General features: G+C 38.7%; 1 protein-coding gene across 1 annotated transcript in view; it reads left to right on the forward strand.

The window, feature by feature from the left end:
• Nucleotides 1-1,211: 1,211 nt before the first annotated feature.
• Nucleotides 1,212-23,396, forward strand: part of Pcnx4 (pecanex 4) — a 31,922-nt gene continuing 9,737 nt past the window's right edge. The window contains exons 1-7 of the mRNA XM_042682576.1: nucleotides 1,212-1,486; nucleotides 9,688-10,431; nucleotides 16,758-16,937; nucleotides 17,025-17,542; nucleotides 18,794-18,894; nucleotides 19,000-19,119; nucleotides 22,030-22,390. Coding sequence (XP_042538510.1) covers nucleotides 9,734-10,431; nucleotides 16,758-16,937; nucleotides 17,025-17,542; nucleotides 18,794-18,894; nucleotides 19,000-19,119; nucleotides 22,030-22,390 — 1,978 coding nt within the window. The 5' untranslated portion in view covers nucleotides 1,212-1,486; nucleotides 9,688-9,733. The remainder of the gene's footprint in view (nucleotides 1,487-9,687; nucleotides 10,432-16,757; nucleotides 16,938-17,024; nucleotides 17,543-18,793; nucleotides 18,895-18,999; nucleotides 19,120-22,029; nucleotides 22,391-23,396) is intronic.

Raw genomic sequence — 23,396 nt, forward strand, 5'->3', positions numbered from 1 at the left:
AGAAATGAGAGGTGAGTGACTGACCAATACGAGCTCAAGGCTTTATTGGGGGGACAGACCTGCCGGACTGCTCCAAGAATTTAAACAAAATTTTAGGGGGCAGTCACTTGGGTCACATCGGCAGTCACTTGGGTTACATTACATGGATTATGGGAATTTGGGAGTAAGGTCAGTTCCAAGAAGTGTTATGAAGGTGTTACTTGGACTACAGGAATTGGGTGGGGGGGAGTCACTTTCCAAGGTGTAAGAAGACTTGCAACTGGGGCAGGAATGCATGGCACACCGGGAAAATAATAAAGCAAAAGCATCCGGGAAATAGAAACCTCACAAGGCAGGGACTTAGTGGGCAAGCTGACTCTGAGACCTTAGAGAGGGCTTGAAATTTGGCTAGAGGAAATAACATAAATACATCAAATCCCCTAACAATGCCATCACGGTAGCTCAGTCTTTCTCTTGTTTGGGAGTTCCTTCTCTCCTTTTCAATACAACTTTCCGCTTACTACTTCTCCCTTCTTCCACTGTCCTGGACACGAACTCGGCTCACTTTGGATATCAATTTAGCCTACGTTTCTGTTAACAGTAATGGTGTGTAGACATAAAAACAACGGGGGAAAAGGTTGAAATGTGAGAATTGTCATAGTAGGACCCCCCCAAAAAAGTGAGCAAATGTCGGAAAGATGGCACCAGTTAGGACTTGCTCAAGAATCTCTCACAGATCTTCAGGTTAGGGGAAAAGAAACATCAGCATTTGTCAAGAGCAATAAGGTAATCCTACAGGCAGTTCCAACACCTCGCGGCTGAAGCACTGGTCACGGGGGGGGGGGGGGGGGGCGTTGGGGTAGTTATGGCCTGAGGGTCTTTAACAGAGGTCGCTGGATCCGGAGAAACCGAGCTCCCCCGACGCTCCGGTCAGCCTACCAGGCCCAAACCAGGTAGCTGGATGCTCCCCTTCCAGCCAGCAGAAGAAAAGCGTCCCGTCACCCGGGCAACGACGCCCTGGCGTGGGGGCGTGGCCTAAGTGAATGCTCGGAGCCACCGCGGCCTCCCCTTCTCGGCTAAAGGCCGTGCCAGTACCGAGTAGGAATCGGAGTCCGCATTGCTGCCTCGGACTCAGGCTGGGCGAGTGTGGGTCTAGGCCCAGCGCGAAAAAAGCGCGCTTCTGCGCAACTCCCCTTTAGACCGGCAGCCCGACCCGCCTGGGGTGCGCGCGCAGGCGGGGAACGAGGCGAGCCGGCGTCGGCCCCGCCTCCCGAGCGCGAGCGCGCGCGCGCGCCCGGCGCCTCTCGCGAGGCTCTGGCGGGAGTTGACGTTAACCATGGCAACGGGGAGCGGCCCGGGAGGCTTGGCGTTTAGCTCGTTTGGGGGCCGCGGCGGCTTCTCGGCTTCCGCGTTCCGGAGCCTCCAGCGTCCCAGAGGGAGCGCCGGACTCAGTTTACCGACAGACATGCAGTGCCTCCCGGTCTCCTCTCCGCTCGGGTGACGCGAGGTACGTGCCCCCTCCCCGACACTCGCCTCGGCTTCCCAGCCCGGCCTGGCTTCGACGACCACCGGAACGGACTCGGCGGGCTCTGCCGTGGGGCCCTGCCAGCGCGGGGCCGTCGCGCCGAGCCCAGGCGGTGAGGGGTCGGGGTCGGGCGAAGCCCTCCGGAGCCCCGTCCCGGGAAAGGCCCGTGGGTCCCTGGGGGAGAGGGGCCGTGCTTTCCCGTCGGTGCGCCCCCCACGCCCCTTAGCTGACCGCCCGGCCCGCTAGCCCCGTGGGTCGAAGGAAAGCCCCCTCGCCGGGACTAGGTCGTTCCGCTGGGGGCTCGGCTCCCTGTACCCCAGTGCACGCCGCTGACCGCCGCACGTCGCTCATCCTGCCTCCGAGCTACCTGCTCTGCACCCATCTGTGCCCTCTGAACGCACGGCTGGTTTAGCGTGTGCTGGTGCCCAGGGGTCTTGAACTCAGGGCCCCCGGGATCGATCTGTCCGTCTCCCTGAGCATTTTTCCCTCCAGGCTGGCCCTCAAAACCACGTGAGCCCCAGCTTCCCTGCTGGCGGTGAATTGGTTGCACCCGTGATCCTCAGGTCTCAGCCTCCCGAGTAGCCAGGGTTCCATTCCTCAGCCCCCTTTTCGCTACGGTCAACTGTTTTGGTGGTTTCCTTTCTTTTCATTAAGTCATTCTTGTAATTAGGACATTTTTTTTCGCGATAGCTACTGCTGCTTCCCTCCCCCTCCCCCTGCCCCCCAATCCCTCAATGCCCCAAACTGTCTCACAGCCTCCAGCTCACCTGTTAAAATTTTTAGCAGTTTAACTGTTTGGAGCACTTGCGGATTACTTGTATTTTTCCGATTGAAAGGGTTGCTTCTGTTATTAGTTGCTGCAGGAAACACAAACGATCGTTTCTTTCTTAGTGGTACGAGCTGTATTGAAACGTAATTCACATTCCTTACATTTGTCACATTTAAAATGGACACATTTTAGTTTAGTCACAGAGCCTTTACTATCGTTTTAGAACATTTATCCTTCAAATCTCCCTTGGTCCACTGTCACTATCTCTGCCCGCTCTGGGCCACCACTAATCTATTTACTATCTCACAGATTTGCCTATACTAATAGGACATTTTATGTAAATGTGGGTTGTGACTGACTTCTTCCACAGGGCCAGAGAACCTTGTTTCTGCCAAGGGCCATATTGAAGGCCATATAAAATTATCAGGCGAGAAACATGTGTACCTGCCTCAGTACGTACCATATCATTCACAGGCTCTCTATTGTCACAAGTCATCATTCCTCACCACTAGTAGAATAATGTTTTCAGTTTACCCATATTGTGTATATATTTACTTCATTACTTTCCATTATGTTGATGTGCCCTCCTTCAGCCATTCAGCTATTGATGAATATTTGCGTTGTTTCCATTTTTTGACAGTAACAATATTTTTGGTGTAAAGATTTGTGTAGATGTGTTTTCATTTCTCTTGAGTATAATACCTATGATTGGAATTGCTTCTCCCAAATTAACTGCACCATTTTCCATTCTTACTAGGTGTGTTTGAGGGTTTTTACTTTCTCCATAACCTTGTCAATAGTTATTCTAGTTATTTTAAGCAATCTAGGGAATTTGAAGTGGTATCTCATTATGATTTTGATGTGCATTTCTCTAATGAATAATGTTGCTGATCTTCATACCCTGGCTTGTTGGCTACCTGAATATCATCTTTGGGGAAATAACAATTTAGAATTATAGTGATAGCTGTCTTTGTATCTCTGCATTCTGACTGGCACATTCAACAGTTATCACCAGACTATTTTTTAAAAAATCCATGTCTACATACTTTTTAGAACTACTTTGGTGGTCACAAATGTTTTTCTGTCCATCACAGTTCAGTGTTGATTTGTTTTAATTTATATCATGCTTTTTTGTGTACTGAAAAACAGGCTGGCTAGCTTATTTCTTTTCCAGACACAACATTTTCTCCTTCCAAAATTAGTATATGTAGGGATTGTTGGGATAATTAAAACTTTAATAGATTTCCTTTTCAGTTTTGTAAAATACATTTAGTGCACACTGTTCATGTAAATATGAAATTCTTTTTGGAGGTACTGGATTTTGAACTCAGGGCCTTCCACTTGGCTAGGCATGCACTGTCTCACTTGAGCAACCCCCAGTCCTTTTTGCTTTATTTTTGAAAAATAGAATTTGGCATTTATTCTCTGGTTGGCTGGGACCCTGATCCTCCTATTTATAGTTCCCACATAACTGGGAACAGCATAGTTGCAATGATAGGTTTACACCACAGTGTCTAGCTTTTTTATTGATTGACATAGGATCTTGCAAACTTTTTTTCCTGGTCGACCTAGAACATGATTTTACCAGTCTCTGCCACCTAGGATTGCAGCTAGGATTGCAGTCAGGACACACCACACTCTAATACAAGGGAAAAAATTAAGGTAAACATAAATAAAACAATGAAGACAATTGCTAAAAGTTCTATGTATATAAATTTATTTACTTATTTTTGCTAACCTTAGAAAACTACATATTTGGTATAATCCAAACTGCTATATTTTGTTACTTTCTTGTTTCAAGGTTTTTTTAGTCAGGTGTCATGTTGGAGTAAACTTTGGATAACCAAGAATTCCCTCCCAGTAGATTGCCAACTTCTTGTCCTTCTGGTAATTCATAAGAAATATGAGTCAGATCCTAAATAAAGCAACATTTCTGTCTTGATTTTGTTGGCCTACATTCAGAGTAGCATATGAAGAAAGCATATGGCCTAAGTCAGTGTTGTGATGCCATCTTTATCCCTTAAGCTCCTTTTTTCACAGCTTTTGTTTCCTCAGTCTTGAGCCATTTTCATTCAACTGTGCTAGAGATAGCAACATTAAGTACATCCAAATTCTTCCAAGAATTCAGCCTCTCAGAAGCATATACCAAATTATTACTCTGTGACTTTATTTTCAGTGCAAATAATCCAGGTTAACATTTATATAAATTTATATAAATTATACTATTGCTTCCTGCAAAGAAAATATTTTTTTTTCTTTTTATTTATTTATTTTTTTATTTTTTTATTTTTTTATTTTTTTGGGTCCGGTCGTGGGGCCTGAACTCTGGGCCTGGGCGCTGTCCCTCAGCTCTTCAGCTCAAGGCTAGCGCTCTACCACTTGAGCCACAGCGCCACTTCCGGCTTTTTTCTTTTTGCTTATGTGGTGCTGGGGAATCGAACTCAGGGCCTCAGGCATGCAAGGCAAGCGCTCTACCACTGAGCCACCTTCTCAGCCCCAAAGAAAATATTTTTAAATTCTTTTTTAAAAATTGGGACATGTTGATGGTTTTAAACTCAGGGCTTTAGGGTGCTTTTACCTTTGTTCCTGCCTAGTTTTTCCTCTGTCTTTTTGTCATTTTTGCTGGTTTGTTTGTTTCTATTTTTATTTTGCTGTAAAGAATAGGTTGTTGTTTCCTACCAGGGAGCATTCCTGAGCCACAAACTCACCTATTTTAGGTTTAGCATTATTTCTAAGATCACAAGTATGTACCACTGTCCAGCTTCCCTCCATGGAGGTAAAGTTTCACCAGTTTTCCAATCTGAGCTTCCCACACAACTTGAATGACAGATGTGCACCACTCTGCTTAGCCATGAGCTTATTAGAAAGGGTCTCATGCATATTTCACTCTATATTAACCTTGAAGCATGAACCTCCTGTTCTCAGCTTCCTAAGGACCTAAAATTATTTAGGTGACACATAGTTTTAGTTCTTAAATAACTTCTTAAACGTCCCAGATTTGTAATTTAATTTTTAATGTGTGTGAGCACACACACATTTAAATAGAGAATCATGATTCTATGGGACTGTTTAAGGAGAGGGGGAGGAGAGAGTGCATACTTTCAAAATATATTACAGCTATGGATGAAGATGACATAAAGAACTTCAGTGAAAGTTTTTGATCAACATGGGGGTTGAAGGGATGCAGAAAGAGAAAGAAGTTTGATTTGGTTAAAATATAGTATATATATGTGTCTTAACATGCCATAGTAAAACCCTTGGTGCAATTAATATACATTAAAAAATAAAATAACTAACAGTAAAGTGAAACAGTCTCTGTTAGGGGCACAAGTATCAGCAAGAAGTGGGAAGGCTTACAGAAAGGATGATGGGGATGAATATGTTTATTTACATGTATGAAACTTACTGAAATTATTTTAAAAAGGAGGAAGGGAGATGGGAAATATGATTGACAGGGATAAGTTTGATAGTGATACATTGTACCTATGTATGAAAATGTCATAATGAACACCCTTTTGTTTTTTTGTCCCCTTTCCTTCTAATGAATTGCTAGAAAAAAATATGTATCCATTTTCTTAGTATTCTTAATGTTTTAAAATATCCATAGTTTAAATCAGTCTTTAAGTCTAATTTGGTGTCAAATTTCCCTCATTTTTTTTCCTTGTGTACCACATTCCTCCATCACTAATATACTCTTAACTTTTCCTTGTCATAGCACTGTGTGCATATCTTGAACTCAGGGCATGGACACTGTCTCTTGGCTTATTAGCACTTTACCACTTGAGCGACAGCTCCACTTCTGCCTTTTTTCGTGGTTAATTGGATACAAGAATCTCAGAGTTTTCTGCCTGGGCTGGCTTTGAACCTTCATCCTCAGATCTCAGCTTCATGAGTAGCTAGGATTATAGGTGTGAGCCACCAGCATCTGGCCTGCAGCCTTTTTAAAAAGTACCCCATTAAAATAACTCAAATCTCAAATAAAATAAAATAAAATTAAAAAAAATAAAAAAAATAAATAAATAAAATAAAATAACTCAAATCCCCACCAAATTTTCTCTTCCATGTTTCTAAGGCTTCTTCATGAACTTATATTTATATTCTCTTTTACTTCTTGGTGTTCTCACTTAATTCTTAATTATTCCTCCCTTATTTTGTGGCTTTTGACTCCTGCTCTACATTTTCCCTTCTCTCGGTGTGAACTCCATACCTTAGTGTAGGAAAATGACCAAATTAAAAATGGGCCTCCAGATCTTTAAATTCTCCACCGTTTTGTTTTATGTGGGTAAAAAGAAGTTCTATACCTCAGCCAGGGCCATCTTTATCATTTGTTGCTTTGGCTGTCCTACTTTAGAAAAAATCTTTCCTGAGCCAGTAATATCAACTGACACCATGCCCAGTCCTATAACAGAAAAATAAATGAAGAAACTTTGAGCTTGCTTTTAAACAGGATGTACAGTTTTTGCATTTACTGTTTTGTGTGGGGCAAGGTATTGTGCAAGAAGTTTCAAAAATGGAAAATTCTCACATCTTTCCTTTGAAACAGGAAAATAGGTTTTCTAACTTTAATCATTAATATTCTACTAAATGTGTGAGACTCAATCTCAGCATTTGTTCCTTTCCACAAATATCTTACTACTAGTAGAGAAAAGAAATGTGTATGAAAAGAGGTTTACCATACAAGAAATCACTACTCATCTCATATGTACTTCAGTAAGTACACTTACAATATAGAGCAAGCAGTCTCTTTTAAATAAGCAATGTCTATATGTATGTAAGAGAGAAGAGACAGTTGAACCCAAGTACTTTACAACTTTTTCTAAAATGATTAGATGGAGTAATTTTTTAAGAGGCCTGAACTCAAGGACTCTCACTGTTACTCAGTGTCCATGCTCTCAGTTGGCACTCTGCCACTTGAGGCACACCTCTAGACTAGCATTTAGCTCCTTAATTGGAGAAATCTCCTAGACATTTCTGTCCAGATTGAAGGATTATAGGTAGGAGTGACTAGTGCCTAAATTGGATCTTTTTGTTGTTGTTGTTGTTAATAGATGGGCTTGAATTCAGGGCCTAGGTACTGTCCCTTAGCTTTTTCACTCAAGAATGGCACTCTGCTACTTGTGCCACACCTCCACGCTGGCTCTTTGATGGTTAATTGGAGATAAGTCTTCTGGGCTTTCTTGCCTGGGCTGGCTTGGAACATACATCCTCAGATTTCAGCTAGTAGCTGGATCACAGGTGTGAGCCACCAGAGCCTGACTAGACTGAGCCTTGAAGTTCAATAAAATTACTAATTAGAGAAGGGAAGAGAATATATCTTAGGCAAAGAGAAGACATAAGCAATAGATACACAGGAGGAAAAGCACAGGGTATGTTTGTAGGACATGGAGTTGTCTGGAGGGCATCTAGAAATTTGAATAGGTTTCAGATGTTACATATTAAATGCACACAGTGTACATAGTACCCTTTTTGAAACTTGTAATACATATACAAACTACATAACCACACATTTGTGGTATATTCTTTGTTTTTAATGCAAATAGAATCAGCAGTTTTTATTTTATTTTTCAGTATATCATAGGCAGCTATATTTGTAGATGTCTATCTCAAAACAGAACATCAGAATATTCCATTGTTTGGGATGTGATCATAGGGTAGTCCACCAGATGGATGGAAACAAAATAAACTTTACAAGAGATCAGAACTATTAAAAGGAAAATAGATTTGTTAGTTGATTTTCTAACATGGAGCTAGAAAATACAGTTATATAATACCACTTTCTGGCTCCCTTTTCTAGCTAGCCACCTCATCGTAATTCTTGATTTCCCTCAATACTGTAGAAATGGTCAGTTTTTTTCTTAACTCTCTGAGAAAAAATTCACATACATCAGACCTAGTGACAGTATGGATTTCTATTGTAAGTCCTACTTATTCTTAAATTACAGGGATATCTTTAATTCACTGTAGTGAAGTGTGGTATTAATAGTATTGCCTTCTGCTTTTTCCTCCAAGGAAATTATGGAGGAATATATTTGATACAGTGGGAGTGGTCATAGATACACTATGACCCTGTCTGAGTCTAGCCCATTTGGGTAAATTGTAAAGTTTAGTTGGAAAACACATTTGTTTATGTATGGTTTTTTCTGTGATTTTTTTTTTTTTTTTTTGTCAGTCGTGGGGCTTGAACTCAGGGCCTGGGCTCTATCCCTGGTTTCTTTTGCTTAGGACTAGCACTCTACCACTTCAAGCCACAGTTCTACCTCTGGTTTTTGAGTGGTTAATTGGAGATAAGAGTCTCACGGTCTGGGCGCCTGTGGCTCATGCCTGTAATCCTAGCTACTCAGGAGGCTGAGATCTGAGGATCCAGGTTCAAAGCCAGCCCTGGCAAGAAAGTCATGAAACTCATATCTCCAATAAACCACCAGAAACTGGAAGTGGCGCTGTAGCTCAAGTGGTAGAGCGCTAGCCTTGAGCTGAAGAGCTGAGGGACAGCACTCATGCCCAGAGTTCAAGGCCCACGACCGACCAAAAAAAAAAAGAGAAAAGATTCTCACGGGGACTTTTCTGCCTGGCTGGCTTCAAACTGTGATGCTCAGATCTCAGACTCCTGAGTAACTAGGATTATAGGCATGAGCCACCAGCGCCTGGCTCTATGATTGATTTTTACAGCAACACAGTAGAGTTATAATAACAGAGCCTGAACTAAAGCTGAAAATATTTGCTCAGTCATTTGGACACAAAGTTTGTAGACCCTTGTAATAGAATAAAAAGTTAAACAGCAAAAACAATGGGGAATGATGAAACTAGTGGCAGATTTAAATTGAGTATTAGTTTATGGATGTGTGTGCACACACCAGCCCTCAAGGCCTAGGTGCAGTCCCTGGGGTTTTTTTTTCTTGCTGAAGGCTAACATTCTACCACTTGAGCCTCAGCTCCACTTTTGGCTTTTTTTAAAAGTAGTTTATTGGAGGTAAGAGTCTCATGGACTTTCCTGCCCAGACTGTCTTTGAGCTGTAGTCCTCATGAGTAGTTAGGATTACAGGTACAAGCTGCTGGCATCTGGTGAGAGTACTAGTTTTTTGGGACTGTGACCTCAGAAAAAGTTAGATCCAAATTTAAATATTATGTTCTGTGTAATAAAGATTATGATCTCATTAAAAACTTGAAATATAACTTTAGTATATCTATTTTGTGTTTTTTTTAAAAAAATTTAGTGCCTAGTATGTGTCAGGCAGTGGAGCCCTGATAAGAGGGCTCTCCTTAGAGTTTAAAAATAATAAATCTATTATCTACAAATGAAATTATAAATCCTTCCCTGAAAGGAATTAAGGAGATAAAATAGAATTAGTGTCTCCCACCCTCTACTCCAGATTTTAAATGTGACATTTTCAAATAGCATTTTTTTTCTTTTTCATAGAGCCTGCTGATTATGAAAAAGGATGTGGCTTTCAGACTAATCCTGAATGAGAAGCATGAGTCCAAATGTTCCTCTGCTGAATGATTACAAACAGGACTTCCTTCTGAAGCGCTTCCCACAGACTGTTCTCGGAGGCCCTCGACTCAAATTAGGCTATTGTGCCCCTCCTTATATATACGTCAATCAGATTATCCTCTTTCTGATGCCATGGGTTTTGGGTGGACTTGGGACACTTTTGTATCAACTAGGTGTCCTGAAAGACTACTCTACAGCAGCTTTTTCAGGTGGACTAATGCTTTTCACTGCATTTGTTATCCAGTTAACAAGTTTATATGCCAAAACAAAATCGGCAACAGTAGAACGAATACTAACCACAGATATTTTAGCAGAGGAAGATGACCATGAATTTACAAGCTGTACTGGGGCTGAGACTGTCAAATTTCTGATTCCTGGCAAGAAATATGTAGTCAATACAGTGTTCCATTCTGTTCTTGCTGGGTTGATGTGCGGTCTTGGAACATGGTATTTGCTCCCAAATAGAATAACCTTGCTGTATGGTAGTACCGGAGGCACTGTTCTACTCTTTGTCTTTGGATGGATGACACTATGTATAGGAGAATATTCATTAATTGTAAACACAGCTACAGAGACTGCAACTTTCCAAACCCAGGATACTTATGAAATCATTCCTCTCATGAGACCACTTTATATTTTTTTCTTTGTTTCTGTGGATCTTGCACACAGGTAAAAGCCTATCATATTCTTTATAACTTGCTTTGTTTTTAAGTATACCTGATAAGAGAGCTCTTTTTTTGTGTTTAAAAATAGTAAATCTATTATTAAAAATCATGAAGACTGTGCCACTGGGTGGTAAGTTGTTTTGATTAATTTTCAGACTAGTCTCTAAAATTTCATATTTTAAAACACTTGTTAAATCTTATTGAAGAAACAAAATGTCCATTTAGAGGTTTTAAGCAAGTTTTCAATCCTGTACTTCACTATAGATAATCAACATTAAAACAAAAAAGCCTGGTTGAAACCAGGGACAAGAAACAGAACTTTCTGGGGCAGGGGTAAATTAAAATTTATACACATAAATATTAAGATTGAGTAAATGTAACATGAATAGAAAATATATTTCTAATTTTCTTATAAGAACGATATAGAGAGAAATTTTGATTTTTAATTTATAGAGTAAAAATTTTAAAAAGAATTTGCAAAATTGCTTGATAATATCATTTTCTTACCTTTTCTAAATCTGACTTTTCTTTCTCTGTTTCTGTAGATTGCAGCTTTCTCTTTCCCAGGTTAGTGTCCAGGTAGAAATGTACAAAAATGTTATGCATTGAATGTTTATTCCCTGGAAAAGCCATATAGTGAAGTCCAAAATCCCAATGTAATGTTTATTTGGAGATGGAGCTTTTGAGAAATAATTAGGTCTGAAGGTGGGACCCTAGTCTAATGGGATTAGTATCCTCCTAAGAGACAGCAAGAAGGCAGCCATCCTAAGCCAGAAAGGAAGCCCTCACCAGAACTTGAACATACTGACAGCCTGATCCTGGACTTCTAACCTCCAGAACTGTGAGAAAATAAATTTCTGTTGTTTAAATCATCCTCTTTTATTTTGTTATAGTAGCCAAAACTTAAGATTTTAGTACTGAGAAGTAAGATGCTGCTATAACAAATTCTTTATAACTGGGTAATGGGTAGAAGGTGGAAGTGTTTTGACATACCTACTAGAAATTGAGTCATTAAGGGTAATTATGTCTCAGATGGAAATGATGAATGTGTCATTGGAAACTGGAAGAAGAGTAATCCTTGTTCTAAAGTAGAAACAACTTCATTAAAGTATGTGCTGGTGTTTTGTGCAAGTGTGTGCTCGTGTTTTGTACAAGTCAGATTTTGTAGGAGATTAAATTGGATTTTTATGTAAGGAGAATGTGAAGGAAAGTGAAGAAATAGCTTGATTCTTCCTGTTTAAAGTAAAAGACAAAACAAAAAAGATGGAGGAGTTAAGAAAAATGATGATTTGGAAATTTACCATCTATACATATCGTAAAAAAGTGATGAGAGTATCAAAGATGTGACTAAATTATCACATAAAGCACATATGGGATTATTTGAATAGAAACACTGCCAGTTTAAATTGAAAGAGATGGAGACAGGTAGAAATAAATAAACTTCTTGGATTTGACCAGATGAGCTGTTAGTACTAGTCAGCCGTGAATGTGTGCTATTCTTCAAGAAAAGGAAAGAAAAACTATGCCCAACGTGACTCCAAGATTTTCAAGACCATTGTCTCAGTTTCAACAGGCCAGATGCCCTCCACCTAAAGCTTTAGTGGCAGGACTACTAAGTACAGAACTCTTGGATTTTAAGGCTTATTGTCAAGCCTTAACATCTAAGAATTTTTCTTACTACATTAGGGACTTCCACATGATCCATCATCCTTTTTTTCTTACATCTCCTTTTTGGGGGGAGTATGTTTTTCCCATGTGAGTGCCACTATTGTATTTTGGAAATACTTAACTTACCTAGTTTTACAGGTTTTCAGTTGGAAAGGGATTTTGTTGTACCAAGGATAGATTGTACCTCAGTTTAATTTAGGTGATATTTAAAGTTAATGTGACTTTAGAGTTATTATTGCTGGACAAGTTAAGACTTTGGGCTCTATTGGAATAAAATGAATGTATTCTCCATGTGAAAAGACATGAATTTGAAGGTAAGGTAGAGATAGAATGTTATAGACTGAACAGTCTCTCCAACCACCCCACCTCAAATTCTTGTATAGAAGCCACAACCCTCAATGTGATGTTATTTGGAAATAGGGCTTTTGAAAGGTTATGATATGAAAGGCACCTCAGTCGAAGGAATTGGTCCATCAGACCAATAAGAAGAGACACATGATGGCTTGCTTTCTCTGCAATGAGAATAGCGATAAGGTAGCTGCCATGAGCCAGGGAAAAAGCTCTTAACAGAACTTGATCATACTGGCATTGTGATCTTTTTTTTTTTTTGCATTATTTTCTTTTTTTTTTTATTGTGAAAATACTGTACAGAGGGGTTACAATGACATGGGCAAGATAATGAGTACATTTCTTATCAAGCATTGTAGCCTCCTCCTTTGTTTCCCCTTCCCATCCCTTCCCATCCTCTCCCTGCCCCCCCAATCCTCCCCCCCCCCCCCCCCCCCCCCGCACCAAAGTTGTAAAGTTCGTTTTCGACATAACGACTTGTACATCTCATTGTTGTAATGGGTCCACCTGCATCCCCATTTAAACGATTTGTTTTTCCCCGTCCCCTCCACAAATTATACTGACATCAAATACAGTGAAAGCAGGGGTTATACTGTGGGGGAGGGACATACAAAGCAACAAAGAAATAATCTTATAAATGTGTTAAAAACAATCACATGAAAGAAAAAAACATTTGAGTACATATCTTAGGGTTCATTTCCCTAACATCACCTTATCTGACCTTTTCTGCTTGACTCAGACATATACTAGATATTGCAAATAAGGGAAACCATGGGACCTATGTTTCTTTGGGCCTGGCTTACTTCACTTAATTTTTTTTTTTTTTTGGTGGGGGGGGTCCGGTCGTGGGGCCTGAACTCTGGGCCTGGGCGCTGTCCCTCAGCTCTTCAGCTCAAGGCTAGTGCTCTACCACTTAAGCCACAGTGCCACTTCCGGCTTTTTTCTTTTTGCTTATGTGGTGCTGAGGAATCGAGCCAAGGCAAGTGCTCTACCACTGAGCCACCTTCCCAGCCCTGGCATTGTGATCTTCACTTCCAACCTCCACAAATGTGAGAAAATAAATTTCTGTTGTTTTAACCATGCCACCTGCCTTTTGTATTTTGTTATGGAAGCCCAAACTAAAAAAACATTTAAAAATACTTGATACTTTATATGCTGAAACTGACCTCCAGCTTCTGTTCCTATTTCTTCATACCTAATTGAACTACATTGTGGTTGATAGGGCAATGTAATACCAATATATAATTCTCTACCTAATCCAGTCCAGCATGCTGCTCATTAATTGGAATAGGCTCTTGGATTTTTCTGCCTGAACTGGCTTCAAACCAAGATCCTCAAGTCTCAGCCTCCTGACTAGCAAGTATTATAGGCATGAATCAGCAGTTCCTGGCTTATAATTGGTTTATTAATATTACCACCATTTACTAACTATAAGATATACTACAAATAAATGCTTGATTTTTTTTAAATTAGCAGTAAAAAAATGAGGTCAGGTGTGTGTACATTTTCTTCTTTGTAAAATTCAAGTTGCTAACATTATTTTCAGAACATAAATTCTTAAGTTGCTATCTCATTATACTACATTTGAAATTAGGAATTATATACCCATTGACAATATATCTTTGTATTTAGAGCCCTAAGCTCTTTAATTTTAAGAAATCAGTTAATTTTTTATTTTGTTACTTTAGATTTTCACATTACTCCTCTGTAATGAAAGAACATAAAATATTTCTAATTCTAAATTGTTCAATTTAATATACTGTTTTAATGGTTAATGTTTGATAGTTATGGTGATTATTTTTACAATATCTAAAAGACCAAGGCAGCCCCATATTTTTTTTTGTGCCAGTCTTAGGCTTGAATTCAAAGCCTGGGCACTATTTTTGAGCTTCTTTTTCTAAAGGCTAGTGCTCTATCACTTGAGCTACGGCACCACTTCTAGCTTTTTCTGAATAGTTTACTGGTGATAATAGTCTCACAGACTTTCTTGCCCACGCTGGCTTTGAACCACAGTCTTCAGATCTCAGCCTCCTGAGTAGCTAGAATTACAGGTGTGAGCCTCCAGCACCTGGCACCCATACCTATTCTAAAGAATAAAATGATCATTTTACCTCTTATTTCATTTTCAGAAAAATACACCTAAATAAAAAAAATTGAGATGACACAATGTAGTTAAACCATATATAAAATCCACCCACTCTTCAATTATGGAGAGTGGGCAGAAATATCAAATTGTTCCTTGGGTTTATTTAAGAAGATTTAAGAGAAAACTAGAGAGCTGCATCCCATAGTTTATGAATTTTCTCTCTCCCCTTACTTTAAAAGTATACAGAGAGAGACTGCATATAGTTTTAAATGATTTTGTACATTTTGTATTGTAAACACAAGCATGAATTAAATTTAGATGCTTAGCTCAGAGACTCTCAGCAATTATTTGGCTAATGATATACATTTACATTCTTTTAGGCACTATACAGACTAATGGCATATGAATCTTAATGTTCAGAATTTGAAATACTTTTATAGTTGTTAAGTTCAAAACTTTTTTCAGGGTAACAAGTTTGACAAGAAATGTACTTATTACCTTACTTATGTAACTAACTCCTCTGTACCTCACCTTGACAATAAAATAATAATAGAAACTTTTTTCTTAAGGACTTTTTTTTTTTTTTTTTGGTTATGGGGCTTGAACTCTGGGCCTGAGCACTGTCCCTCAGTTCTTCAGCTTAAGGCTAGCAGTCTACCACTTGAGCTACAGCACCACTTCCAGTTTATTCTGGTGGTTTATTGGAGAAGAGTCTCACAGACTTTCCTGACTGGGGTGACTTTGAACCATGATCTTCAGATCTCAGCCTCTTGACTAGGTAGGATTACAGGCGTGAGCCACCGGCGCCCTTCAGGACTGACATTTTTTTACTCTAGAAAATTCCTATTATGTCATCAGAAACATTAGTTTTAAACATTTTCTCCATAAAAAACTACAGTAATCATCTAATTGAGACTATGTTATATATGCAAGAAACAAATATGTTTTACTTGGTATACTTAAATTTACTTGTAAATTGATGTCCAATATCCTTATAATTGTTTATAAAGATACTGTGTTTGTATTGTGCTTTTCCTTATTTAAGAACAAAAAGATTAAGGATAGATCTAATTTTGGTAAATTTCCTGAATTTGCATTATTTTTATAAAAATCCTATGAGTGTGTAAGAGGAGTGTTGTCTTTTAAAAACAACAACAACTGTACAAATCTGCATGTTTTCCTTGACTTTCTTGTGGCTTGATGTGTGGCTTGATTTTTGTTGTTGTTGTTACTTGAGTGTTTTCTTCTTAGAATGAAATGAACTCTAAAATTACAGAAAATATTGTCCTCTAATTTAGTATCACATTATTTACTTTGTGCTCATTAATTCTCCACTATAACAATTTGAAGGTACTCTAACTTGCTACAGCCTTGGTATTTCTGGATAGACACATGTCTGTATCATTATTATGTTCATAATTGTTAAACATTTGCTTCAACAAACCTTTAACTGGGTAAATATTACAGAAGTTGTCTTTCTCTTTGAAGCTTGGGTATCCAAGTGCAATTATGCTATCAATTTTGGACTTTTCTTTTTGAAAGTCTTTAGTAATCCATACTTACTCTGACCCTATTGGTCTCTGGACACAGTGTTTAATTAACCTTAGTCCATAATATTGACAACATATTGATTCAGCTTTTTTTCCTATGCTTTAATTTTTTATTAAATTATTTGAAGCAATTTTAATAATTTTACATTTAACTATAAAGTTCAGTACTGAGAGTCAGTGTCTCTATTTACTATAGAGACAGCTAGTCCTCCTCTATAAGGAGATTATAATTGTAAAAGTCTATGTTCTGAACACCACACCCTTGCTTGTACAAAATGGTAAGATTGCCTTTTGTTACATCAGATCTGAGAAGAGGGCAGAATAATACAGAGAATAGGAAGAAGGCAAGACCTTTATTTCTTTGCCACCTAGTAATGTATGAATGCTTGTTGGCTTTTCCCGAAGTTACTTGCAGTTTTAAATTCTTAAAATTCACAGATGTTTTCCAAATCCCTCTGTTCAGTTTTATCACAATGCAATGATGGCTTTTAAAAAATGTTTTTTGCACACTTACATCCATATGTCCTCTGCAGTTTGCACATAATCGAGGTAGTGTCAAATATGTCTAGATTGTTTGAAAGTTAGGACGAGGACCTTTCTCTAATGGTTTTTTTTTCCCCTCTCTCTCTGTCTTTTGTGCATTTTTATATGACTTAAATGTTTTCCCTTTTCTTGTAGATTTGTTGTAAATTTTCCAGCTCTAGAACAAATGAATCAGATTTTACACATCTTGTTTATATTTTTGCCCTTTCTGTGGGCACTCGGGACTCTGCCTCCGCCTGACGCACTTTTCTTATGGGCAGTGGAACAAGTTTTACAGTTTGGCCTTGGAGGCTCACCTATGTCAACCCGCTTGAGGTAAACTTTTTTTTAATACTGAAATTTTATATAAATTTCCTAAAGAATATGTTTCTTTTCTAGTAAATCCCTTCTTTCTTTCTCTAGGTTATTGGTAATGTTTACCATTTCTGCTGGAACAGCTGTAACATCATATTTCATTCCCAGCACTGTTGGTGTGGTTCTTTTCATGACTGGACTTGGATTCTTACTGAGCCTTAACCTGAGTGACATGAGTATTGTCTTCAAACACAGTGTGACCAGACACAGAGTAGAAAACAAATCTCAGCCTTTCCCTGGGGATTCAGAAAAACAGTTTACATGGAAGCAGTGCCTCATGTACATCATTATTTTAGTCGTGGCTCTTTTAGAAACAAGTTTGCTACATCATTTTGCTGGTTTCTCACAGATTTCCAAAAACAGCTTCCAAGCTACTATTGGCTATATTTTGGTGGTAATACTTATAATACTATGGATACTTAGGGAAATTCAGAGTGTCTATATCTTTGGAATTTTCCGAAACCCTTTCTATCCAAAGGATGTGCATACAACTGTGACTATATTCTTAGAGAAGCAAACAAACCTTCTGAAGATTGGTGTTGTCAGACGGATTTTGCTAACCCTAGGTAGGGAGATAAAAGCACCTAATCTTGTGTTATAAACTATCTTGGAAATATTTTTTTAAGTATGATTAAATTCTCATTTGTGTAGTAGTATACTGCATACAAGTGATTTTTCTTTTTATGTTTGTATCAGTCACTTGCATAAGGGTATTTCATTTTTAACATGTCTATTTATGTATACAAGACAGTGCATCTTGATCACAATCCCTCCATCATTTTCCCTCCTCTCACCTCCCTCTTTTTAAAGCAGTCTACATGTTTCCTTGTTCCTTTTTCACACATGTACCTAGATATACTATATATATATATACTATATTCACCATCCCACTAGTACTTATATCCCAGGACATGTTTCTGCTTTCTGATACTTACTTTTGTTAAATGCATGTTGGTTGTTCATAAGGGCTTATACATGGCTAAACCATGTATACTGGTTAGTCAGTTTGATCATATATATATATGTATAATATGTATGATATATAGATATTTTATATATATAGAGCAAATATATGTATACATACACATGTAATACTGCTGCAATGAATGTGGGTGTACAAGTGCCTTGATTATATCATGACTTAGATTCCTTCTGATAAATGCCCAAGTGGTATTGCTGGGTTGTAGGGTACTTCTGTTTTCAAGTCTCAATGAGGTGCTTCTATATTCATTTCCATAGTAGTTACACTGGTTTACATTCCCATCAGCAGTATCTTAGGGTTCCTTTTTCCCATATCCTTGCCAACATTTTTGCTTATGTTCTTGACATGGCCATTCTGACTGGAGTAAGATTGAATCTCAATGTCATTTTGATTGTGTTTCCTTTAGGGTCAGAGATGTTGAGCATTTCTTCATGTATTCATTGGCCATTTGTACTTCTGAGAAGAATCTGTTGAGCTTATCCAGTTTATCAATTAGATTACTGATTTGGGAGTTCAGTATTTTAAACTCCTTATATTCTGGTTATGCATCTTTTCAGATGTATATATTTGGTAACACACCTTGTCAGATGTACAAATCTGGTAATACAGCCTCTCCTGGAGCTGTCTTTGCAGTCTAATGGCTATCCTTTGCTGTGCACTAACTTTTAAGCTTGATGCAGTCCCATTTGTCAATCTTCACTCCCATTTGCTGAGCTACTGGAGTTAATATTTTTGTTAAAGTTCTTTAGTTAATTGCTTAATATGATTGTGACAACTTAAAATATGGTAGAAGAAAGTGCCTTACATTAAACTCACCTCTTTTGTTTGTTTTTAGTATCACCTTTTGCTATGATAGCATTTCTTTCACTGGATAGTTCCTTACAAGGATTACACTCTGTGTCTATTTCCATTGGATTCACAAGAGCTTTTAGAATGGTAATCCTAATTGCATTTAATAGTGCTTTCCAGTTTTTAAGTTTTCTTTAAGTTTGCTTATATTAGCAGACTCTAGCCAATAACAGGATAATTTGCATATGGCAGGTCTGGCAGAATACAGAACATGCTTTATTGGAGACCGTCATTGTATCAGCAGTGCGCTTGTTCTCCAGTGCAGACTCATGGTGGAACAGAAGTCTGAATACAGGAATCAGACTCTTGTTGGTAACTGTATTTTTTAACAAGTGTTAGCTTTGTTGAAACATATTTCACATTATAAAATTATCCATTTAATGTATACTGTAAAGTTGTATATAGTCATCATTTTTCTACCATTTCAATTTAATTTTAGAACATTTTTATTTTTTACTGTTATTGTAAAGGTGATGTACAGAGGGGTTACAGTTACTAGAATAATTTTTAAATCCTCAGAAGAGACATATATTAAGAGTTAATCCTCATTCCCACTCTCTATTCATACCTACTCCAGATCCAACAACCACTTACCTGCATTTCACCTGAATGAAATATTATGTAATATGTAGTCTTCTGCATCTACTGGGTTTCATTTATATATTCCAAACATCCGTTCCTATAAGATGTATCATTATTTAATTATTTTAACTTCCAAATAATATTCCATTGCATAGATATGCCACATTTGGTTGACTTAATCATCAGATGATAGCAGATATTTAGGTTTTGTTTTTACATTTTATAGTTAAGACTATTGCTATGAATATGTCAATATATGTTTTTAGATGAACATGTATTTATTTCTTTTGAATATACATTACCATGGATGGAATTTTTGGTCATGTAGTAATTCCATATTTAACAGTCCAGGGTACTGCATAGTCTTATACAAAGACTGTAGCTTTTTTTAGTGCCCGTTCTGGGGCTTGAATTCAGGGCCTACCCAACCCTGAGCTGCTTTTTTTTCTTTTTTCTTTTTTTTTTTTTTGGTCTGTCATGGGGCTTGAACTCTGGGCTTGGGCACTGTCCCTGTGCTCTTCAAGGAGAGCTCTACTACTTGAGCCACAGCACCACTTCCAATTTTCTAGTGGTTTATTGGAGATAAGAGCCTCACGGACTTACCTGCCCAGGCTGGCTTTGAACCGCAATCCTCAGATCTCAGCCTCCTAAGTAGCTAGGATTATAGGCTTGAGCCAGGGGCACCCAGCTAACCTGAACTTCTTTTGCTTGAGGCTAGCACTATATCACTTGCACACTACTACATCCAGCTTTTTCTGAGTGGATTATTGGAATTAAGAATCTCAGGGACTTCCCTGCCTGGGCTGGCTTCCAATTACAATCCTCAGATCTCAGCCTCCTGAGTAGCTAGGATTACAGGCATGAGACTGTACCTTTATTTTTGTTTGTTTGTTTGTCAGTCGGGCCTGAACTCTGGGCCTGGGCACTGTCCCTCAGCTCTTCAGTTCAAGGCTAGTGCTCTACCACTTAAGCCACAGCACCACTTCTGGCTTTTTCTGCTTAAGTGGTGCTGAGGAATCGAACCCAGGGCCTCATGCATGCAAGGCAAGCACTCTACCACTGCACCACCCTCCCAGCCCCAGACTGTACCTTTTTATAGTCCTGTTAGCAGTGTATGAGGATTCCTTTTTCTCCAAATCCTAACCAGCACTATTCATTGCCTCACTTTTTCATTGTAGCCATACTCAGTGGTATAAACTAACTATTCCTGTTATGATTTTCATTTACATTTCTCTGATTGCTAGTGATGCATCTTTTTAATATACTCATTGTCATTTGTCTTTGTGGGGTTTTTTTGTTGTTATTTATGTTTCATTATGGGGTTTTTTGGTGCCAGTATTGGGACTTGAGCTCAGAGCCTTGTGCTTTCACTTTTTTTTTTTTAACTGAAAGTGTTGCTTTAACACTTGAACCACACCTCCATTTCTTGCTTTTTGCTGGTTAATTGTAGATAAGAGCCTCATGGACTTTTCTGCATTAGCTCTCTTCAAGCCTTGGTTCTTAGATCTCAGCCTCCTCATGAGCTAGACATGAGCTTACCAGCACCCAACTTAGATTTTTGGTTATTAAACCAATCTTAAGTGCCTGACATAAATCCTATTGATCATACATTACAATTCTTTCCATGTTATAGAATTCAGTGGCTGTTTATCTTTTTTGTTTTGTTTGTTTTGTGCCAATCCTAGGTCTTGAACTCGAGGCCTGAGCTCTGTCTGAGCTTTTTTTTTTCAAGGCAAACATTCTACCACTTGAGCCACAGTTCCACTTCTGGCCTTTTGGTAGTTAATTAGAGATAAGTTTCATGGATTTTCTGGCCAGATTGGCTTACTCAGCTTCCTGAGTAGCTAGGATTACATGGCTAGTATTTTATGTCATCTCTATTTGTAAGATACACATGCATGCATGGATACATGGATTTGTTGATGTATATTTTTCACCTTTAAAGTATAGGTAGTAAGTACTATATCAATTTTCTTTAATGTTACTTACTTTTTTTTGGGGGGGGGGTGCTTAGTAGGGTTTGAACTTGGGAATATGTGCTTGTTAGACAGGTGCTCTATCCCCAAGCCACACATCCATCCTTCTTTTCACTAGTTATTTTTGAGATAGTCTGTTGTTGTTGTTGTTTTGTTTTCTGTGGCATACACCAAGAACACAATCTGCATATTTAGGCTTCCCATGAAAAGTGAGATGACAGGCATGTGCCACTACAGCCAGCTTTCAATGTTGAGATGAAGTCTCGGGGGTTTTCTAAATAGGCTGGCCTGGAACCACAATCCTCCCAATCCTAGCTTCCTACATAAGTAGTATAACAGGTACATGCTACTGCATCCAGCCATCAGTTAAGAAAGGGTCTCACGTGTGTGCCTGGGCTTGCATAGAACCACACTCAAGTCTCCCAAGGTAGCTAAGATTATAGGCTCTAGCTACCAGTACCCAGCTTACATTTCTTACTTTCTTACCTATAGTCATTTATGTTAAATTTATGGTTGTAGAAAGTTTTAATAAAGAATACATTTAAGGGCTATTTCCCACAAAATATTTGGGGAAATAATAAAATTATATATTTTTAATGCAGTCTTGAAAATTCATGAAAATCATGAAAAATTTTAAAAAGAAATAACTTTTCTGTTTCTACAGGTTGGTATCTTTCGTGATCGCTTGATTCAGTTTATCTCTAAATTGCAGTTTGCTGTGACTGTACTTTGGGCATCATGGACAGAAAAAAAACATCGAAAATCAGCTACCACTTTGTGTTTACTCAACACAATCTTCTCTCCATTTATGTTGGTCATCATAGCTTTTTCCGCATTACTCTCTTCTCCCTTACTCCCCCTCTTCACCCTGCCTGTGTTCTTGGTGGGGTTTCCCCGACCTATTCAGAGTTGGCCAGGAGCAGTAGGCACTGCTGCATGTGTGTGTACAGACACAGTGTATTACTGCCAGATGGTCCCCAGGCTGGCCGCTGCATTGCAAACTGCAATGGCAGCTGGGAGTTTAGGTGAGTAAATGAGCTTACTTACTGATGTATATTTAAGTATATAAAAAAAGAGATAAACTGATCCAACCATATAGTACATTCCAATACTTGTACACATATGTACAAGTATTGTACATGTATGTGTACCACATAAATGAAGTACAAAATTGAATTTTATTGCTTGCTTCTTAATTTAAGCTGAAGTTATAAAGTAATCCTTAGGGAAATGTTTCATTCAGGTGATTTGACTATTTTTGGTAGTACTAGGGTTTAAACTCAGGGCCTCACACTTGCTAGGCAGGTGCTGTACCACTCTGCCAGGCAGCCCCTCCCCCCCCTTTTTTTTTTGGTTGTGGGTCTTGAACTGAGGGCCTGGGCACTGTCCTTGAGCCTCTTTGTGCTCAAGGTTTGGTGCTCTACCACTTGAGCTACAGAGCCGCTTCGGTTTTGGAGTGGTTAATTGGAGATAAGAGTCTCATCGGTACTTTTCTGCCTGGGCTGGCTCTGTACCACGATATTACAGGTATGAGTCACCAGCGCTCGACATCTACCAGCCCCTTTTTGTGTTGGTTATTTTATTTAGTCAGTCTCACCTTATACCCAGGCCAGCCTAGGCATACTAATTCATACAGTGAATTATCAACAGCAGTTGTAATGCTCTTATATTTGTTCTTCCTTGTGTCACTTAGAAAATGGGCTCACAGCACCTCACCCAGCTAAATAGTCCAGCAGACATTATTTTGCCAAGACTTCATCTCTCCATCTCCCATGTAGCTAGGATTACAGACTTAAGCCATTGTGGTTGGCCTGATTTAACAGTTAAAAAACAAACATTTTCTTTCATAAATTAAGTTTACAGGACCTCCAGTGAAACATAAAAACACCTTTACACTCACAATTTATAATGAGTTCATGTCAATTAGATATAGTAGCATAAAGAGTAAAAACTAGCTGGCTTATAGACACTCTCTATAATATTCCAGTACTAGGCTCTTAAAAAATAAAGCAGATGTTCAGTATATCTCTA

Source organism: Dipodomys spectabilis, unplaced genomic scaffold (assembly GCF_019054845.1).
Source record: "Dipodomys spectabilis isolate Male_0828 unplaced genomic scaffold, ASM1905484v1 ptg000073l, whole genome shotgun sequence".
Taxonomy (NCBI): Eukaryota; Metazoa; Chordata; class Mammalia; order Rodentia; family Heteromyidae; genus Dipodomys; species Dipodomys spectabilis.